Source organism: Bos grunniens, chromosome 26 (genome assembly GCF_055505025.1).
Source record: "Bos grunniens cultivar Pamir isolate PY7600 chromosome 26, Bosgru_T2T1.0, whole genome shotgun sequence".
NCBI classification, from domain to species: Eukaryota; Metazoa; Chordata; class Mammalia; order Artiodactyla; family Bovidae; genus Bos; species Bos grunniens.
In genome coordinates this window covers 21,252,481-21,272,840 of record NC_141190.1, presented here as the reverse complement: position 1 = coordinate 21,272,840, position 20,360 = coordinate 21,252,481, and the positions used below count along the sequence as shown (strand labels likewise).

Sequence of the window (20,360 nt, the reverse complement as noted above, 5' to 3'; positions counted from 1 at the left end):
TTTGTTTTTTTTTTTTTTTAGCAAACCACCCTAATTGCACAGCCATCATCATAAATCAGTTTTAAAACATTTCCATGTCTTTAAGTTCTTTAACTACTAGTATCCATTCTGCCCAGCCCAGAAAATCACTAATTTACTTACTACCTTATATAGATTTGCCTTTTCTGAACATTTCGTACAAGTGGAATCATATAATCTCTTGTGTCTCATTTCTTTCACTTACTGTTATGTTTTTGAGATTTCATTCATTACTTCATTCCTTTTGATTACTGAAAAAGTATTCCCATTGTATGTTGTTGTAACTTTTTGCTTTTGTCCTTTTGGGTCTGGTGACTGTTTTCACTTTAGTCCATACTGCTGTTACTTATATTTCTCAAATAAAAATTTAGACCTTAAGTCTGTGAGATGTATGCTAATGAACTTGACTTCTCTGTTGGCATTTCAAAGTAGGAAATTTGGTGGTTAGGTACTTAGAGAACCTAGAATTTTCAAGAATCTTTTCTTCTTAATTGTTGGTTTTTTTTTTTTTTTCAGAGGGGCTGTGATAGCTATATGGTTTATTTGTTTGATAAAAGTAAGACTGTATATGAAGGACCATTTGCTTCCAGAAGTTTATCTGACTGTGTAAATTATATTGGTAAGTATAGTTCATTTACTGACTAAGCTTTAAACCTGAAGTAATATAATTTTGACACGACATGATTAGTAGAAATGGTTCTTTGGTGTTTCTGTTCTGTGTCATACTTCAGGATTCTATATGTGCTAAAAGATGGGTTTGTATGGTTTGGAAGGTAAAGAGGTAGATTTTAAATCACCACCAGACCCCTCATTTGGCAGAAGATGACTTTCCTATGAATATGACTCTCACATGAAAAACTGAATCTTCACTATTAATTAAGCCACTTTTTAGTTTCTTCTTCACTACTTAAGCATGTTCAAATACTTCATTTTATCCTATGAATACTTCTTAATGTTCAAATGATTTCATTTTTCCTCAGAGAATTAATGTTTTCTACTAAAGAAGTTAAGTGGTTAATTTCTATCTACCCTAAACTAAAAACAAGCATATTATAAAATCAAGGATAAAATTGGTCACAAGGGCTGAAATTATGTAATCTTTCCTTTTCATTAGTTTAAAAAAAAAAGTTCTAGATTTATAGAAAAATTGAGCAGATAGGACAGAGTTCTTATGTTATTCCCCTACACATATAGTTTCCCCTGTTGTTAACATCTTACGTTATTATGGTATTTTGTTACAACTAATGAACCAATAGATTATTATTAACCAAAGTTCATACTTTATTCAGATTTCTTTTAATTTTTATCTGGTGTCCTTTTTCTGTTCCAGAATCCCATCCAGAATACCACGTTACATTTGTCCTGTCTGCAGTTCTTCAGATTTTCCTTATTTTTGATGACCTTGAGATCAAATATGTTGTAGGATGCCCCTCTGTTGCAATTTGCCTGATTTTTTTTTCTTATGACTAGGCTAGGATAATGGGTTTTTGAGAGAAAGATCAAAGAATTCAAGTACCATTTTGGAAACATTATATAAAGGGCACATACTGTAAACATGATTAATGACTGTAGTGTTACCTTGCTCACATGGCTGAAGTAGTCAGCTTTCTTCAGTGCAAAGTTTAGTCTCACCCTCTCCTCCTTTCCGTACTCTGTGGAAGGAAATCACTATGCAAGAATCCACACTTAAGGAGTAGAGTTATATGCCTCCTCCTTCAGGGTAGAATATCTATATAATTTATTGAAAATGCTTCTGCTTACATGAATTATCTCTTCTCTCCCATTTATTAATTTATTTAATCATTTATCATATAAATCTGAATTCATGGATATTTATTTTATATTATAGATTATAATCCAATACTAGTTTATTTTGTTATTCAAATTGTTGCAGCTTACCTTAGAAGCTCTTTCAGTTGATTTCCTATGCCTCTTCTACCTGACCCATTAGTGAGGGTGTTTTTGTTTTTGCTTTTGTTTTTTTAAGCATTTCCTTACTTTTTGGTACCATGTAGTATTCCAGGCCCATCTTTTAAATTTTCTACCATAGTCCTAGAATTGGCCATTTCTCCAAGGAGCCCTGGTTCCTTTAATTGAGAACAGCGTTAGAAATAAAAATTTGGATACTTGGTATGCTTCCTGCTATGGGGTATCATTTTTGGGCACTTTCAGACTTTTTTTTTAAAGTATATAATTTTGTTCTAGACTCACTTCCCCCAGACTATTTTTTTTAAGTGTGTGAGTTTTTATTTTGTTTTGTTTGTTTGGTCTGTCAGAGGAAGCCTCAGGATTAAGTGTGGGTATATAAAAATAGAAGAGAAGTTAGTTGAGGCTATTTATCATTATTAGGGGAGGCAAAGATTTTTCCAGATACACAGCTTTATTTGTTTGACATCTGTTTCAGATAATGTGTTTTCTCAATGTGAAACCTAGTGTAGCACCCGTTCTCTGAAGATTTTCATTGGAAAAGAATAATGGAATATAATCACCACCTTAAAGTATGAGATGAATCTCTCTTCAATCTTGGAGAATTTTATAATGTTAAAATGAAATTTCATTGAACTTAATACCTACCTGCCATGGTTTTAGAAAGAAACATCCCCTTTGCCAAAGAAAAGAGATTATCATAAATAGATAATTTCATAAGTCTTACATTGAGAAAGGCATATCTTTTTTAAAGGCATATTTACCCAGTGTGTTTTTCTGAAGCTGGGTTGGTAGTTCAAGAGATGAAGTTTGTTATTCAGAAGCAAAAAAGATTATAGCAGATTGTGGAGTACTTGGGACTTAGTTTAGAACTTCAAAGGAATAAAGAATTTGGATTATTGGAGAGGAAAAAAAAAAAAGAGGATTCCAGATTGGAGAGAAACAAGGAAGAAAAAGACCGATATAGGAATAATTGTAAGCTTTGTGATTATGTAGTAATTATGTCTTCATTTTTATTTCCCCTTGTATCTGGAACAGGGCTCAAGTACGTGTGCAGGTGTTCAATAAAGTTACACTGACTGAATGGAACTATAACAAGTGGTTCTTTCTAGCATCTGGTTTCTAGCATCTATAGGAATGATATTTGTATGGACAGAAAATCACAAAGAATAATAAATGAACACTAGAATCTTAAAAAGTAATTCCCCTCTCCTTTCCCCCATCTTCTTACACATAGTACAGGACAGCAAAATACAGCTTCCAATTATCCAGCTGCGTAAAGTATGGGCGGAAGCAGTACACTATGTGTCTGGGCTGAAGGAAGACTACAGCAGGCTCTTTCAGGGGCAGAGAGCAGCCATGTAAGTGAATTCTCTTGTTTATAGGCACAGTGTCATGTGCATTCATGCTCAAGAATTAAATTTTGCTACTTTTCACTAGTCAGTATCCCATGTAAAAATATATTACTGGGCCAATTTGCAACGTAATATTCTGATCAGGCATGTAGAATTCTTATTAACAGTCTGAAACCATCCAGTTGCAATAGACTGACAGTAGTTCCTGAATGGTCCTAGTATAAGAAGATTGTTTTATCATAGAGTATCACAAGCAGAAATTCTTTAGAGATCAGGTTTTAGAGATCAGCTATTTCTCATAGATTGCTAATAGAAACATACGCTTTGGGCTTATGGCAGTTTGAGTTTTTAAACTTTTGTCCAGTGTCTCTAAAATGCTTATATCTTGTTTTTTTCTTGCTGTGGTTTAGGTTAAGTCTTCTTAGATATAATACTAACTTGACAAAAATGAAAAACACTTTGATCTCAGCATCTCAGCAACTGAAAGCTAAATTGGAGTTTTTTCACAAAAGCATTCAGCTTGACTTGGAAAGATATAGTGAGCAGATGACTTACGGGATATGTAAGTGTTGGATAATGTATTTGAAACAAGTGTCTTGTCTCTTGAAGCCATCTGCTGTGTTAACTTCTTACCTGTTAGCCAGTTGTTTCACTTGCATTCATATTAGAACAAAAGATAGGACATCTCATATCATTGTAAACTGTATTTGGTTTGAATATATATATATATTTTTATAATCTTTAGTTGAACAGCTTTACTCTACCCACCCCTCACCCCCACAATTGGACTAAAATTGTTCACCTTTAGAAAAATGCAAAATGATTTAAGAATTTGATTGTCAAACCTCATTTATAAAGTAGATACAAAGTCTGTATTAGGGTGACTTCTTAGCCTGGGATGTCTTAAATTACTTATCCTTCTATAAATAATAATCACGCAATTCGAGTTTTTTTTTTAAAAATTTCTAAACAACCTACTGCGGAGTCCCGCTGTTTTTTATTGCACATAGCCTCCAATTTTTTGGTATTGAATTCTAAGCTTATCTTCCTTCAGGTGTACTAAGGAAATGTAAAAAGTAGAGTTAAAATTCAAATAATAAACCAAAAGAGTTGCCTTCAGCATTTCTGTTTGTATACTTGAGCAAGGTGTGTATGTTTCAGAAGTAAATGATCAATAGTATCCAGCTGGGTAAATAAGTTTTCTCACCAAAGCTGGTTCTATGATTGATGTTTTATTTCTGTTTGTGTATTATAGGCATTCTGATGAATGGCAAAACATAGTTATTTCATCAGATTATCTTTGACTTATCTTGTTAAGTTGTATATCTTAGACTACTGTTTAAAAAGAGTGAGGTAGACCTATGTGTGCTGATATTAAAAGATCACTTGATCTTTAAGGCAGCAATGTTTTAAATTGGAGAAAAAAGCAAGGAAGGAAAAGTATATAGAGATGATTCTATTTATGGGAGAAAAGGAGATGTGTCTGTAAGAAATGATTAGCATTGGGATTGCAAAAGGTGGAAAGTGGGGGGGAGGAGACTTCTTATATCCCTATATAGTGTTTGATTTTTTTAAAATATCATGTTCATGTATTACTTAAAAAAAAATTTTTTTTTAAGAGAAAGTCATCTGTGTTAGTTTCCCAGGGTTGCCATAACAAATTGCTATGAACTGGGTGGCTTAAAACAATAGAAATTTATTACCTCATAGCTTCAGAGGCTTAAAGTCCAAAATCGATGTGTTGTCAGGGCCATGCTCTCTCTGGAACCTAAGGAGAAGAATCCTTCCTTAGATTCTTCTGGTACTTGCCGGCAATCTTTGGCATTCATTGGCTTGCAGCTGTGGCACTTTAGTCTCTGCCTCTGTTGTGAAATGGAGCTTTCCCGTTCATATGTCTGTTGCTGTGTTTCTTCTTCTTTTCTTAAAAGGACACTAGTCATACTAGGTTAAGACTCAACCTTAATTTAGCTATTTGCACCTGACGCTATTTCCAAATAAGGTCAAATTCTGAAGTACAAGGTTAGGGCTTCACCATCTTTTGGGGGAATAATTCAACTCATAACTTTTTTTTTGATGTTGATATGGCAAGGAGATGGGGAGGTCAATATTGAACCTATGGCTATTTCTGAGATGACCAATTAAGACTTTTTTTTTTAGCCTCAGAAAAAATGTTAAAAGCATGGAAAGAAATGGAAGAAAAGGCTATCCACTATGCTGAGGTAAAATCACTGAGCTTATTCTGTGTGCTTATTAACCCCTGAGGTCTCCCTTAGAAATTCTTTGGTTTTGGTTTGTAGAGTATTTCTCATATCATTCCTGAATGTCAGACAGATACCTAGTATGTGTATATAGAGGGAAGTACCACAGTGGATAAAAACAAGAGCTTTGGGTAAATGCGACTAAAATGAAGCCTCACTGAGCCTCAGTTTCCATGTTATATTATGGGGACTGTACCTTTTTTAGTGGGGTTATACATATTTAAGTGGGAGTGAAATGGTAGTTATCACTGATATTTTTAAGACTGGTTTTGATAGGACGGCTGGACATCCTGGTTTACTCGGGACAGTTTCAGTTTACCTCTCTTGCCTTAATTATCAATTAGTTAAGTTAGTTAAGTGAAAAACGCTCAGTTGTGTCTGACTCTTTGTGACCCCTGGACTATACAGTACATGGAATTCTCCAGGCCAGAATACTGGAGTGGGTAGCCTTTCCCTTCTCCAGGGGATCTTCCCAACCCAGGGATCGAACCCAGGTCTCCCACATTGCAGGAGGATTCTTTGCCAGGTGAACCACAAAGGAAGCCCAAGAATACTGGAGTGGGTAACCTATCCCTTCTCCAGGGGATTTTCCCACCCAGGAATTGAACCAGGGTCTCCTGCATTGCAGGCAGATTCTTTACCAACTGAGCTATCAGGGAAGCTCTTATTATCAATACTCTCAAAATTATGCTGGTTTGGATGATAAATTTTTTATGGTCACACTGTATGTGGCAGATTCCTTCTTTACCTGGTACATCTGTCTGTGGTCCCACTAAATTGTTGCTCTCCTTGATGCCAGCACTTCCTGAGGAATGAGTGTGGCAGTTGGTATCCTGGGTTGGGAAATCCAGTGTTTTTATCTTTCTGCGTCTTTATTCAAGTTGGGAACAAATGACACTGAAAATTGTAGAACTGAGATGCAGTGGTATTGATGGTCACTTTTACTTATTAGTGACACTTCTGTCTTTTTCCTTCTCAGGAGGAGAAAGAAAATGCTAGTAGTGTACTGTTGTCAGGAGAGAAGCCTGAAATAAGTTGGTTCTCATGGGAAAGTTACATGTCATAATCTGAGAGACAAAAAGACTTGAACAAAATCAGTGTTTTACATTCAGTCGCTTTGCTCTGTTACTGTAAGAAGTCATTCTCTGAGTTCCTTGTGTTGTGTGGTGGTGAGCCTGTCACTTCTTTTGTGTTTCATCATATTTTAGGTGGGTGTCATTGGATACCTGGAGGATCAAATCATGTCCCTGCACACTGAAATCATGGAGCTACAGAAGAGCCCCTACGGACGACGTCAGGGAGACTTGATGGAATCTCTGTAAGGGTGAAGTCATGTTCTTAGTGTTGGTGTCTGTAATTTTTGGTAGCAGATTATTCTTTGATTGTATTTCTGGAAGATTATATGTGGTTCTTTTCTATAGTTTTTCTTTCCACAAATAAATTGGCATCATATTTAAAAAGGAAGTTTTTTCCTAATCACAGGAAATTTTGGCAATAACTCTTCAGGTTGACATTTACTATTTATTTATTTTTAAAAATCTTTTTATTTTATATTGGGGTTATATTATAGTTGATTACCAATGTTGCGATAGTTTCAAGTATGTAGCGAAGGGACTCAGCCATATATATATACACCTATTCTTTTTCAAATTCTTTTCCATGACCTTTGCTTTTTAAATCGAAGCATCTTTTCATGTGAGTGTTAGTAATTTTTCAAGTATTTTAAGTTGCAGACTATTTCCCTACTTACCACACTTCTGGTTTAAGGAAGGTATCATTTATTAAATTCGCTAAATAAGGTTAACTTCCTAAGTGTTTGGATTAGAAACTTCCGATTTTTTTTCTTTAGTCACAGGACATAATTTTTTTCCATTTAAGTGTTTCTGGTGCAGAGATACTATATAAATGATGGTAGATCAGAGCAGATACTTAGTATATTAAACTTTGCATCTTAAGATCTTACTTATTACCCAGTGAAACACCCTGTAAAATATTCATTGGCAATATCAGAGCAGATACTTAGTATATTAAACTTTGCATCTTAAGATCTTGCTTATTACCCAGTGAAACACCCTGTAAAATATTCATTGGCAATATATAATTACTTGAAAATGGGGTCATTACTCTATTCAAATAATATTGTTCAAGTTGGAAATTATTAAAGTCATTAAACTATCTTCACTTTTAGAAACATGTTTTCTTTTTCATAGGGAACAGCGTGCAATTGATCTATATAAGCAGTTAAAGCACAGACCTTCAGGTAAGACACTTTCACAGTATACAGAGGCATTTTAGGAAACCATCACTAGCTTAACAAATCTGTGAAACTGGATTTTAAGCAAGCCGCAGAATAAATTCCAGTTTTGGTATTGCCATTGAGATGTTTAGGGGCTTCCCTAGTGGCTCAGTTGGTAAAGAATCTGCCTGCAATGCAGGAGACCTGTGTTCAGTCCCTGGGTCACAAAGTTCCCCTGGAGAAGGGAGTGACAAACCACTCCAGTATTCTTGCCTGGAGAATTCCATGGACAGAGGAGCCTGGCAGGCTACAGTCCATGGGGTGGCAGAGTAGGACATGATTGAGCAACTGACACTTCAACTTCACATTGAGATGTTTATGGTACAACAGCATTTAAGTCTGTGAGAATTTAAGAAATTAGGAAGGCAAAGTAATAAAGTTTGAAATAGAAAAAAATTTTTTTAATATATTTATTTTTAATTGAAGGATAATTGCTTTACAGTATTGCATTGGTTTCTGCCAAACATTAACATGAAACAGCCATAGGCTTACCCATGTGCCCTCCCACTTGAACATCCCTCCCACCTCCCTCCCCATCCAACCTCTCTAGGTTGTTACCGAGCTCTGGTTTGAGTTCCTGAGTCATACAGCAAATTCCCATTGGTTATCTATTTTACATATCAGATCAGATCAGCCGCTCAGTTGTGTCAGACTTTTTGCGACCCCATGAATCGCAGCACGCCAGGCCTCCCTATCCATCACCAACTCCCGGAGTTCACTCAGACTCACGTCCATCGAGTCAGTGATGCTATCCAGCCATCTCATCCTCTGTCGTCCCCTTCTCCTCCTGCCCCCAATCCCTCCCAGCATCAGAGTCTTTTCCAATGAGTCAACTCTTCACATGAGGTGGCCAAAGTACTGGAGTTTCAGCTTTAGCACCATTCCTTCCAAAGAAATCCCAGGGCTGATCTCCTTCAGAATGGACTGGTTGGATCTTCTTGCAGTCCAAGGGACTCTCAAGAGTCTTCTCTGACACCACAGTTCAAAAGTTTCCATGTTACTCTCTCCATACCTCCCACCCACTCCTTCTCCGCATCCCCCCGGCCAACCTAGCCATGTCCATAAGTCTGTTCATAATGTCTGTGTCTCCTTGCTGCTTTGCAAATAGGTTTTTCAGTACCATCTTTCTATATTCCATATATATGTGTTCAGTTCAGTCGCTCAGTCATGTCTGATTCTTTGCGACACCATGGACTACAGCATTCCAGGCCTCCCTGTCCATCACCAACTCCCGGAGTTTACTTAAACTCAGGTCCATTGAGTCGGTAATGCCATCCAACCGTCTCATCCTCTGTCGTCCCCTTCTCCTCCCGCCTTCGATCTTTTCCAGCATCAGGGTCTTTTCAAATGAGTCAGTTCTTCACATCAGGTGGCCAAAGTATTAGAGTTTCAGCTTTAGCATCAGTCCTTCCAATGAATATTCAGAACTGATCTCCTTTAGGATGGACTGGTTGGATCTCCTTGCAGTCCAAAGGACTCTCAAGAGTCTTCTCCAACACCACAGTTCAAAAGAATCAATTCTTTGGTGCTCAGCCTTCTTCACAGTCCAACTCTCACATCTGTGCATGACTACTGGAAAAACCACAGCTTTGACTAGATGGACCTTTGTTGGCAAAGCGATGTCTCTGCTTTTTAATAAGGTGTCTAGGTTGGTCATAATTTTTCTTCCAGGGAGCAAGCATCTTTTAATATTATGGCTGCAGTCACCATCTGTGGTGATTTTGGAGCCCCCCAAAATAAAATCTGTCACTGTTTCCATTGTTGCCCCATCTATTTCCCATGAAATGGTGGAAGCAGATGCCATGATCTTAATTTCCTGAATGTTGAGTTTTAAGCCAATTTTTTCACTCTCCACTTTCACTTTCATCTAGAGGTTCTTTAGTTCTTCTTCGCTTTCTGCCATAAGGGTGGTGTCATCTGCATATCTGAGGTTATTGGTATTTCTCCTGGCAGTCTTGATTCTAGCTTGTGCATCATCCAGCCCAGTATTTCTCATGATGTACTCTGCACATAAGTTAAATAAGTAGGGTGACAATATACAGCCTTGATGTACTCCTTTCCCAATTTGGAAGCAGTCTGTTCTGTGTCCAGTTCTAACTGTTGCTTCTTGACCTGCATACAGATTTCTCACGAGGCAGGTCAGGTGGTCTAGTATTCCCATCTGTTAAAGAATTTTCCACAGTTTGTTGTGATCCACACAGTCAGAGGCTTTAGCATAATCAGTAAAGCAGAAGTAGATATATATGTTAATGTATGATCATTGTTTTCTCTTTCTGACTTAATTCACTCTGTATAACGGGCTCTAGGTTCATCTACCTCATTGGGACTGACTCAGATGTGTTCCTTTTTATGGCTGAGTAATATTCCATTGTATATATATACCACAGCTTCTTTATCCATTCATCTGTCAGTGGACGTTGGATTGCTTCTATGTCCTAGCTATTATAAATAGAGCTGCAATGAACATGGGTTACATGTGTCTTTTTCAATTTTGATTTCCTCAGGGTACATGCCTAGTAGTGGAATTGCTGGGTCATATGGTGTTTTTATTCCTAGTTTTATAAGGAATCTCCGTACTGTTCTCCATAGTGGTGGTATCAATTTGCATTCCCACCAGCAGTGCAAGGGGGTTCCCTTTTCTCCACACCCTCTCCAGCATTTATTGTTTGTTGGTTTTTTGATGATGGCCATTCTGACCAGAGTGAGGTGATATCTCATTGAAGTTTTGATTTGCATTTCCCTAATAATGAGCGATATTTCAATTTAAGTCTGAATTTGGCAATAAGGAGTTCATGATCTGAGCCACAGTCAGCTCCTGGTCTTGTTTTTGCTGACTGTATAGAGCTTCTCCATCTTTGGCTGCAAAGAATATAATCAGTCTGATTTCGATGTTGACCATCTGGTGATGTCCATGTGTAGAGTCTTCTCTTGTGTTGTTGGAAGAGGGTGTTTGCTATGACCAGTGTGTTCTCTTGGCAAAACTCTGTTAGCCTTTGCCCTGCTTCATTCCATACTCCAAGGCCAAATTTGCCTGTTACTCCAGGTGTTTCTTGACTTCCTACTTTTGCATTCCAGTCCCCTACAATGAAAAGTCCCCTTATGGCAGAAAGTGAAGAAGAACGAAAAAGCCTCTTGATGAAAGTGAAAGAGGAGAGTGAAAAAGTTGGCTTAAAGCTCAACATTCAGAAAACTAAGATCATGGCATCTGGTCCCATCATTTCATGGCAAATAGATGGGGAAACAGTGGAAACAGTGTCAGACTTTATTTTTTGGAGCTCCAAAATCACTGCAGATGGTGACTGCAGCCATGAAATTAAAAGACGCTTACTCCTTGGAAGGAAAGTTATGACCAACCTAGATAGCATATTTAAAAGCAGAGACATTCCTTTGCCAACAAAGGTCCGTCTAGTCAAGGCTATGGTTTTTCCAGTGGTCATGTATGGATGTGAGAGTTGGACTGTGAAGAAAGCTGAGTGCCGAAGAATTGATGCTTTTGAACTGCGGTGTTGGAGAAGACTCCAAGGAGATCCAACCAGTCCATTCTAAAGGAGGTCAGTCCTGGGTATTCTTTGGAAGGAATGATGCTAAAGCTGAAACTCCAGTACTTTGGCCACCTCATGCGAAGAGTTGACTCATTGGAAAAGACTCTGATGCTGGGAGGGATTGGGGGCAGGAGGAGAAGGGGACGACAGAGCATGAGATGGCTGGATAGCATCACCGACTCGATGGACGTGAGTCTCAGTGAACTCCGGAAATTAGTGATGGACAGGAAGGCCTGGTGTGCTGTGATCCATGTGGTCGCAAAGAATTGGACATGACTGAGAGACTGAACTGAACTGAACTGAATAATGAGAGATGTTGAGCATCTTTTCATGTGTTTATTAGCCATCTGTATGTCTTCTTTGGAGAAATGCCTCTTTAGGTCTTTTGCCCATTTTTTGATTAGGTTGTTTGTTTTTCTAGTATTGATTTGTATGAGCTGCTTATATATTTTTGAAATTAGTCCTTTGTCAATTGTTTCATTTGCTATTTTTCCCATTCTGAGGGTTGTCTTTTCATCTTGTTTATAGTTTCACCTTGTTTATGTTTATAGTTTATGTTTTTTGCTGTGCAAAAGCTTTTAAGTTTAATTAGGTCCCACTTGTTTATTTTGAAATAGAGAAAATTTTAAAGGGAAGTAAAAGGAAGGAACGAAAGAGAAAAAAGGAACTTGGAATAAGGGAAAGAGGAAGCAAGAAAATGTGTGGAAAGATGTAAAAAGAAAGAAAGAAAGAAATGCGGCTTAAAATTAAAGAGATTGGAAATAATTTGAGGCTGTGGGTTCAGGTGTGGAATGGTCAGAGGGATGCCCATATGCTAAGCCAAAACAGTGTACTTTGAAAATGATGCCTTCCTCTGCACCTGGTCACTGGTTGCTTATTTCATTGACAAAACTGTTCATTTCTGTTGAACATCTGCTGAATACAGAGCATGTTCTGATAGTAAGTGCACTGGACTGAGAATTACATGCATGTTCAGTCATGTCCAACTCTTTTTGACTCCACAGACTGTAGCCCACCATGCTCCTTTGCTTCATGGGGTTTTTCCAGAATGAATACTGGACAGGGTTGCCATTTCCTCCTCTAGGGGATCTTCCAACCCAGGGATTGAACCCATGTCTCCTAAGTCCCCTGCATTACTGGAGAATTCTTTACAGCTCAGCCACCAGGGAAGCACCTGGATTGAAAATTAGAAGGCTTTAATTCTAAATTGGGCACTTTATTGAGCAAATAACTTTTTTTCCTGGTATCTCATTTCCCTCTCCTGCAAAATGGGGTAGGAATCTAACTTTCCTAACTCAGTGACTATATATGGCATTATATTTGACAGGATGTTTGTGAAAGTGCCTGAAAACTATAGAGTATTATATATGTGCAAGATATTATCCTTCAGTTAAAAACTGATCTGTTTTGAAGGATTAGGGAAGAACTAAAAGGTAATGTCTGTGCCCTGATTTGTTAGATACTGAAATTGTAAACAAATAAAACCATAACTCTTACACCTTAAAATTACAAACACATGCAAATCTTAAATAGTATGTAACAAATAAAAAAATCTCCTCTACATTGGTTTTTATTGTAGTGGAATTTGTTCAGTTAATTTCTACAAACATGTATGAGATATATATACAATAGGCATCTAACCGTGTTTGGGAGTCATGGTTGGTTAGAGGAGGTTTCCTGCAGGAGACAACATCTGAGATGAGCCTTAAAGGATAAATAGCAGTAGCTTGGTGAAAGAAGGTATATATGAAAGAGTATATATACTCTTATATATGCAAGTATAATAGGGAAAGACACATCCATGTAGCAGTTAGCATGTTTGAGGAAATGTATTGTGACTGGATTATAGAGTTTCAGAAGGAGAAATGTGACTGGATCGCAAAGGATCTGGCATGTCATAGTAACAGTTTTGGATTTTATCATGATGACAAAGAGAAACCCTAAAAAGGTATAATCAGGAGAATGGCATGTTCAGATTAGCATTTTAGAAATACTGCATTGGTAACATTGTGGATAATGGATTAAAGTGTGGCTGGGATAGAGACATTCATCAATTATGAGGTTGTTGAGTAATTGTGGCACAGGATAAGGTAGGACATGAACTAAAGCAGAGAGCCTGAACTGTGGCAGTGGGGAGTGCTAGTGAAGAAGAGGAGGATAAAGGCAAGAGAGAGATTTAGGAAGCAGAACTGATAATATTGGGTAATGGATTGTATATGGGTGGAAGGAGATGGGATAGAGAGTCGTGGATGCCTGCCAAGTTTCTGGCTGGAGCAGTTAGGTGCTCTTAGCACCCAGTTCTAGTGGGTGAGGACCACTCACCATGATAGGAAGTATAGGAAAGATAACAGGCTTAATGGGAAAAGAACATGGGTTCATTTTTGTACATGTTGATGTTAAGGTGTCAGTGGAACATTTAAATAAGATGGAAAATAGTAGATATGTGTGTATGTATATATAAACATACATGCTATGCTAAGTCACTTCAGTCGTGTCCGACTCTGTGCGACCCCATAGACGGCAGCCCACCAGGCTCCCCCGTCCCTGGGATTCTCCAGGCAAGAACACTGGAGTGGGTTGCCATTTCCTTCTCCAATGCATGAAAGTGAAAAGTGAAAGTGAAGTCGCTCAGTCGTGTTCGACTCCTAGCAACCCCATGGTTGCTACCAGCCTACCTACCTAGGCAGCCTACCAGGCTCCTCCATCCATGGGATTTTCCAAGCAAGAGTACTGGAATGGGGTGCCATTGCCTTCTCTGTATAAATATACATACATATACATATATACATGTGTATTGTGTGTACATATATATGAATGTATTGAACATGGATTTAGTGGAGAAGTCCAGACTAGACATTTAGCTGGTTTGAGAGTAATTAGCCATAGGAATAAAGTGATCGTCTTGTATAAATATATTGAATAAGATAACCAAGGATGGATTTAGAGAATATCAACATTCAAGAAATGGCTAGAAGCAGAAGAGCGTACAAAAAGATTGAGGAATGACTTGAATGTGTAGCAGGAATGATACGATGGGAATAGGACAGAGAGTTTCAAGAAGAAAGTGATCAGGGTGAAATGCTAGAGATGTGGGTAATAAAAATGATAATGAAAATATCCATCGGACTTGGTAGTTTGGACATGATTGGTGATCTTGGTAAAATAATGGCCTTTTGGGAACAGAACTAGATTGTAGTGGGCTGAGGACGGAGTGGGATAGGAGGAAATGGAGAAGTTAGTCTAAATCAGCAGTTCTCAAAAGTATAGCTCATGAACCCCTGAGGATCTGCAAAGGATCCTTTTAAGAGGAGTCAGTGAAGTCAAAACTGTTTTCACAATACTAGAATGTTATCTGCCTCTTAACTATGTTGATATTTTCACTGATGCTGCAAAAACATTGGTGGGTAAACAGCTTGCACCCTGCTTAGCATGAATGAAGGCACTAGCACCAAAGTATGCTAGTAGTCACTGATTTTCACCAATGTGGGTTCATAGTTTAAAAAAAAAGCCAGTTTCATTTAAAAGTATCCTTGATAAGGCAATAAAAATTCTAAAGAAATTTCAACCCTTGGGTATATGTCTTTTTAATATTCTCTGTGACAAAATGGAAAGTACTCATAAAGTGCTTCTGTTACATGCTGAGGTGTGAAAGTGAAAGTCACTCAATCGTATCTGTTTGTGACCCCATGGACTATACAGTCCATGGAATTCTCCAGGCCAGAATACCGGAGTGGGTAGCCTTTCCCTTCCCCAGGGGATCTTCCCAACCCAGGGATCAAACACAGGTCTTGCGCACTGCAGGCGGATTCTTCACCAGCTGAGCCACAAGGGAAGCCCAAGATTACTGGAGTGGGTAGCCTATCCCTTCTCCAGGGGATCTTCCTGACCCAGGAATCGAATTGGGGTCTCCTGCAAGCGGATTCTTTACCAACTGAGCTATGAGGGAAGCCCTGCTGAGGTATGATGGCTGTCCTAAGGAAAACCACGTCAGCAGTTGTTGACATTGCTTGTGGACCAGCCTGTTTAACCAAACACCATTTTTACTTGGAACAATGATCATCAGATAAACTGTGATTCTTCAGATTTGGGTATGTGGCAGATATTTTCTAAAAATTAATGGAGCATGACCTGTCACTTGAAGGATAAAAAAATACAATATTAGTTGTCAATGATAAAATTCCATGTTTCAAGCAAAAAATTAGAATGTAGGAAAACGTCTATCCATCATCCAAAATTTGTCAGCTTCTCAATACTTAAATACTTTTATGATAAGATTGGTAGTGTTATTAAAAAGATTTGCAAAAATGTAAAATAATGCCAATACTCTCACTAAATTTTTTGAGGAAAATACAGTTATTTTGGATTAAAATGTTTTAATAATGAATTTATGTTATTTTTAATGAATAAATAAATATCTTTATATTTCTCAGTTTAATTCCTAAAAAACCCTGGGGTTCTTAAGGATTTTTGAGTGTAGGTGTCCTGAGACCAGTAAGTTTGAAACCTGGTTATCTAGGCTATTCTTTCCTGAAGCTTGGCTGTTAAGGAACAAAAAGAGATGAGCAGCTCAGAGAGATTGAAGAATGAAGGGAAGTCAATTTTCAGAAGAAAGACTTAAGCTTGTTTGTGCACTTGGGGCCAAAAGCCTGTGGAGAGGGAAGTCTCTGAACAACTTTGAGGGGCTGACTCCAGAGAATAGTGGGGAGGGGTTGGGCGTGTTGCTCCTGATCTTAGAGAGGGAGATGTGTGTGGATATAGACACTTCTCTGGGTATAGGGAGTGAAAGGTATGAATCTTACTGCTTTATAGCCTCCTATCCCAAAGTAAGATGTTGGGTTAACTGTAATAGAAGAGATGTGACATAGATTTAGGGAGTATGCTAAACGAGTATGCTTTTGAAAGCTGGTGTGTTCAGTGATAGATGTTGCTGGTCCAGGATATTTATTCAGAATCCAGAGCAGAAGTGAAAACCTGTGAATTAGTTAGGACAGCAGAAAGAATGAAAGTATAATTGTTTTGATGGTAATGTTTAGTATCTTGGATACAGAAAACTGATAGAGCAAGTGGTTAGACTGATCTAGGGTTAGGATGTTGCTGACAATAAAGGGACAGAAAAGTTGAAAATAATGACCAAAAAAATGATAGAAGCTAGAGTAAAATACTGAAATTTAAGATTTCAAATAGAGCAAGGATAACTTTTTTCCTTTAATCAGTATTCATTACCCTCCATCTCCTGACCAATGAATCAGATATTGTAGATGAAGATATATGGGAAAAGGCAATGGCAACCCACTCCTGTACTGTTGCCCGGAAAATCCCATGGATGGAGGAGCCTGGTGGGCTGCAGTCCATGGGGTCGCTAAGAGTCAGGCACGACTGAGCGACTTCACTTTCACTTTCCACTTTCATGCATTGGAGAAGGAAATGGCAACCCACTCCAGTGTTCTTGCCTGGAGAATCCCAGAGATGCGGGAGCCTGGTAGGCTGCAGTCCATGGGGTTGCACAGAGTCGGACATGACTGAAGCAACTTAGCGGCAGCAGCAGCAGATGAAGATATATAAAATTCCATCCATTGACTCAGTCAAATTAACTTTCCACAGTCATTGATAAAATTTGTTTGGGTTATTCTTACAAAATCTTTGCAGTAGTCACAGGTATCAGTGTATCACAGGGCCTAGAAATAAATTTGCTATACAAAGTTATCCAAAGAACTGATGGTCACCTCAACCGACAAGTTGTGACAAGAAGTTTTGTCTGTTGTTGGGTTATATAATCATACTTGAGGTATATGGTCTTTGGTGCCTTTTCCAGTTCAGAGTTGACTTGAGATTCTTGTTCACCTGCAAATGATGAAAACCACCTTTCCCCATGCTTTATGTTGGAGTAGGTTAAAGTTCTGAGGTCGTTGACCATCTAAAAGAGCTATATGCCTTATAGTTATATGGCAAAGCTGTTGGGCTTGATCTGTGGGATTTATTAACAAGTGCTGTTTGGAGAGAAGCCTTTTGGGAGTCTCTGTCTTTGGTTGTTTTTGAGGGAGAGAGAGAGAAAAAGGTGTTGGGACTAAAGCTGAGTACTTGGGAAGGTCTTCACAGTTCTAACACAGGACACAACTTTTCAAAAATCTCTTTTGATATTCCTTTCATAGTAAAATGTGGGTAGCATCAGTAGCCATTTCTTGGGACTCCTGTGAGTATTAAATGAGAAAACTGTAAGTAGATAATAGCATATAATAATAATAATATTTTTGCATTCAAGATTAATTATTGTCTGGGGAAATGCCAGCATGATCCATGACCAAACTTCAAATTTTTTAAAACTTAAATACCATTTTTTGAAACATAACAGTTAATACTAGTTTTGGGTTTGCTTTATTTAAAAAGGTGGCATCTCCTATAATGGTAGAACTCACTGTGACCACCATCCCACCACCATCCCATTTGAGGATCTTTGTCAGCTGCCAGTTTACTTTGAGATGTCACACTGCCCTCAAACTGAACTTTCAAGATGTCTGCAGGTCCTTTTATGCATCAGATTTGGCTTAAGTTGACCAGCTTTTTTCAGTGTTTTCATGGGTATAAACAGATGGATAAACATGAAATTTCAAGCAACCTAGCTGGAACTCCTGAGTCAGTTAAAGTTTGATGAACTATCGTACTGCTTCTAAATAAATTATGTTAGTCATCTAAGAAAAATTGATCTCATGTCCAGAAAGCTGCATATATGTCTGGGGCTTGAATTAGCCAAGATAATTCTTCTTAAAACAGAGAAGATACAATGTCTTTGAATACACAGTGATAAATCTGTGTATACATTGTTGTTGTTCAGTCTCTAAGTCCTGTCCAACTCTTTGTGACCCCACAGAGTACCTCACACCAGGCTTCCCTGTCTTTCACTATCTCCCAGAGTTTGCTCAAACTCACGTCCATTGAGTCAGTGATGCCATCCAACCATCTCATCCTCTGTCGCCCCCTTTTCCTGCTGCCTTCAGTCTTTCCCAGCATCAGGGTCTTTTCTAATGAGTCAGTTCTTCACGTCAGATGACCAAAGTATTGGAGCTCCAACATTAGTCCTTCCAATGAATATTCAGGGTTGATTTCCTTTAGGATTGCCTGGTTTCATCTCCTTGCTGTCCAAAGGATTCTCAAGAGTCTTCTCTAGCACCACAATTCGAAAGCATCAATTCTTCAGCGCTCAGCCTTCTTTATGGTCTAACTCTCACATCCATACATGACTCCTGGAAAAACTATAGCTTTGACTATAATGGACCTTTGTTGGCAAAAGTGATGTCTCTGATTTTTAATACTCTGTCTAGGTTTGTCATAGCTTTTCTTCCAAGGAGCAAGCATCTTTTAATTTCGTGGGTACAGTCACCATCCACAGTGATTTTTGGAGCCCATGAAAATAAAATCTGTCACTGTTTCCATTGTTTTCCCATCTGTTTGCCATGAAGTGATGGTACTGGATGCCATGATCTTAGTTTTTTGAATGTTGAGTTTTAAGTCAGCTTTTTCACTTTCCTCTTTCACCCTCATCCTCTCTAATTCTTTAATTCCTCTTTGCTTTGTCATTAGAGTGGCATCATCTGCATATCTGAGATTGTTGATATTTCTCCTGGCAATCTTGATCCCAGCTTGTGAGTCATCCATCCTGGCATTTCACATGATGTACTCTCCATATAATTTAAATAAGCAGGGTGACAATATATAGCTGTGACTCCTTTCCCAATTTGGAACCAGTCCATTGTTCCATGTCCGGTTCTAACTGTTGCTTCTTGGCCTGGAGACAGGTAATGGTCTGATATTCCCATTTCTTGAAGAATTTTCCATGGTTGTGATCCACACAGTCAAAGGCTTTAGCATAGTCAACGAAGCAGATTTTTTGGGGGAATTGCTTTTTCTGTGAATGAGTGGATGTTGCCATTTGATCTCTGGTTCTCTCTGCCATTTCTAAATTCAACTTTTACATCTTGAAGTTCTCAGTTCATGTACTATTAAAGCCTAGCTTGAAGGATTTTGAGTATTACCTTGCCAACATGTGAAATGAGCACAATTATACATTAGTTTGAAGCATTGCCTTTCTTTGGGATTGGAATGAAAACTGACCTATTCCAGTTCTGCAGCCACTGCTGAGCTTTCCAAATTTGCTAGCATATTGATGCAGCACTTTAGCAGCAGCATCTTTTAGGATTTTAAATAGCTCAGCTGGAATTCCATCACCTCCACTAGCCTTGTTGGTAATGCTTCCTAAGGCCATTTGACTTCACACTCCAGGATGTTCTAGGTGAGTGACCACATATCATGGTTTTCTGGGTCATGAAGACCTTTTTTGTGTAGCATTCTGTGTATTCTTGCCACCTGGGGCTTCCCTGATGACTCAGATGGTAAAGAATCTGCCTGTAATGCAGGACATCTGGGTTTGATCCCTTGATTGGTAAGATCCCCTGGGGAAGGGAATGGCTACCCACTCCAGTTTTCTTGCCTGGAAAATCCATGGACAGAGGAGCCTGGCAGACTACGGTCCATGGGGTTGCAGAGTCAGACAGGACTGAGCAACTAACACTTTGACTTTCATGTATGCATTATATACACACACAGACAGACTTTGTTTTTAGTTATATGATTATTATAGATATATAATCTTAAAACTTTTTATACTAATTTAGTTTTGAAATTAAATGGAGATGTTAATTATTTAAAACTAGTTTCAGATTTTCAGGAATTTTCTGTTTAGGGCTGGTTTGTTTCATGCAGAAGAGAGGTTATACCTACTGACTGAGTTCTTTTATAGATCACTCCTACAGCGACAGCACGGAGATGGTGAAGATCATTGTGCATACTGTGCAGAGTCAGGACCGGGTTCTCAAGGAGCTGTTTGGTCATCTGAGGTAGAAATATTGTTTTATTTCCTACTAAAAAGCCAGGGAACTTGAGCCAGGTTCCTTTTAAAACGTAATACCCCTTT

General features: G+C 38.3%; 1 protein-coding gene across 10 annotated transcripts in view; it reads left to right on the top strand.

Annotated features, from left to right (window-relative positions):
• The window catches only part of CHUK (component of inhibitor of nuclear factor kappa B kinase complex), a 42,347-nt gene that overhangs the window by 16,730 nt on the left and 5,257 nt on the right, over window positions 1-20,360 (top strand). For 8 of the 10 annotated variants that reach the window (XR_015155186.1, XR_015155185.1, XR_015155184.1 and 5 more), the window contains 7 exons: window positions 535-637; window positions 3,182-3,305; window positions 3,710-3,861; window positions 5,457-5,518; window positions 6,766-6,875; window positions 7,768-7,817; window positions 20,187-20,283. Coding sequence is in view for 6 of the 10 variants with exons in the window: in XM_086377236.1 (XP_086233362.1) it covers window positions 535-637; window positions 3,182-3,305; window positions 3,710-3,861; window positions 5,457-5,518; window positions 6,766-6,875; window positions 7,768-7,817; window positions 20,187-20,283 (698 nt within the window). In the remaining 4 variants the exon portion in view is untranslated. Of the gene's footprint in view, window positions 1-534; window positions 638-1,348; window positions 3,143-3,181; window positions 3,306-3,709; window positions 3,862-5,456; window positions 5,519-6,765; window positions 6,876-7,767; window positions 7,818-12,399; window positions 12,957-20,186; window positions 20,284-20,360 lie in introns of those variants that run through there. The other 2 variants (XM_086377239.1, XM_086377240.1) reach the window with 2 other exon arrangements.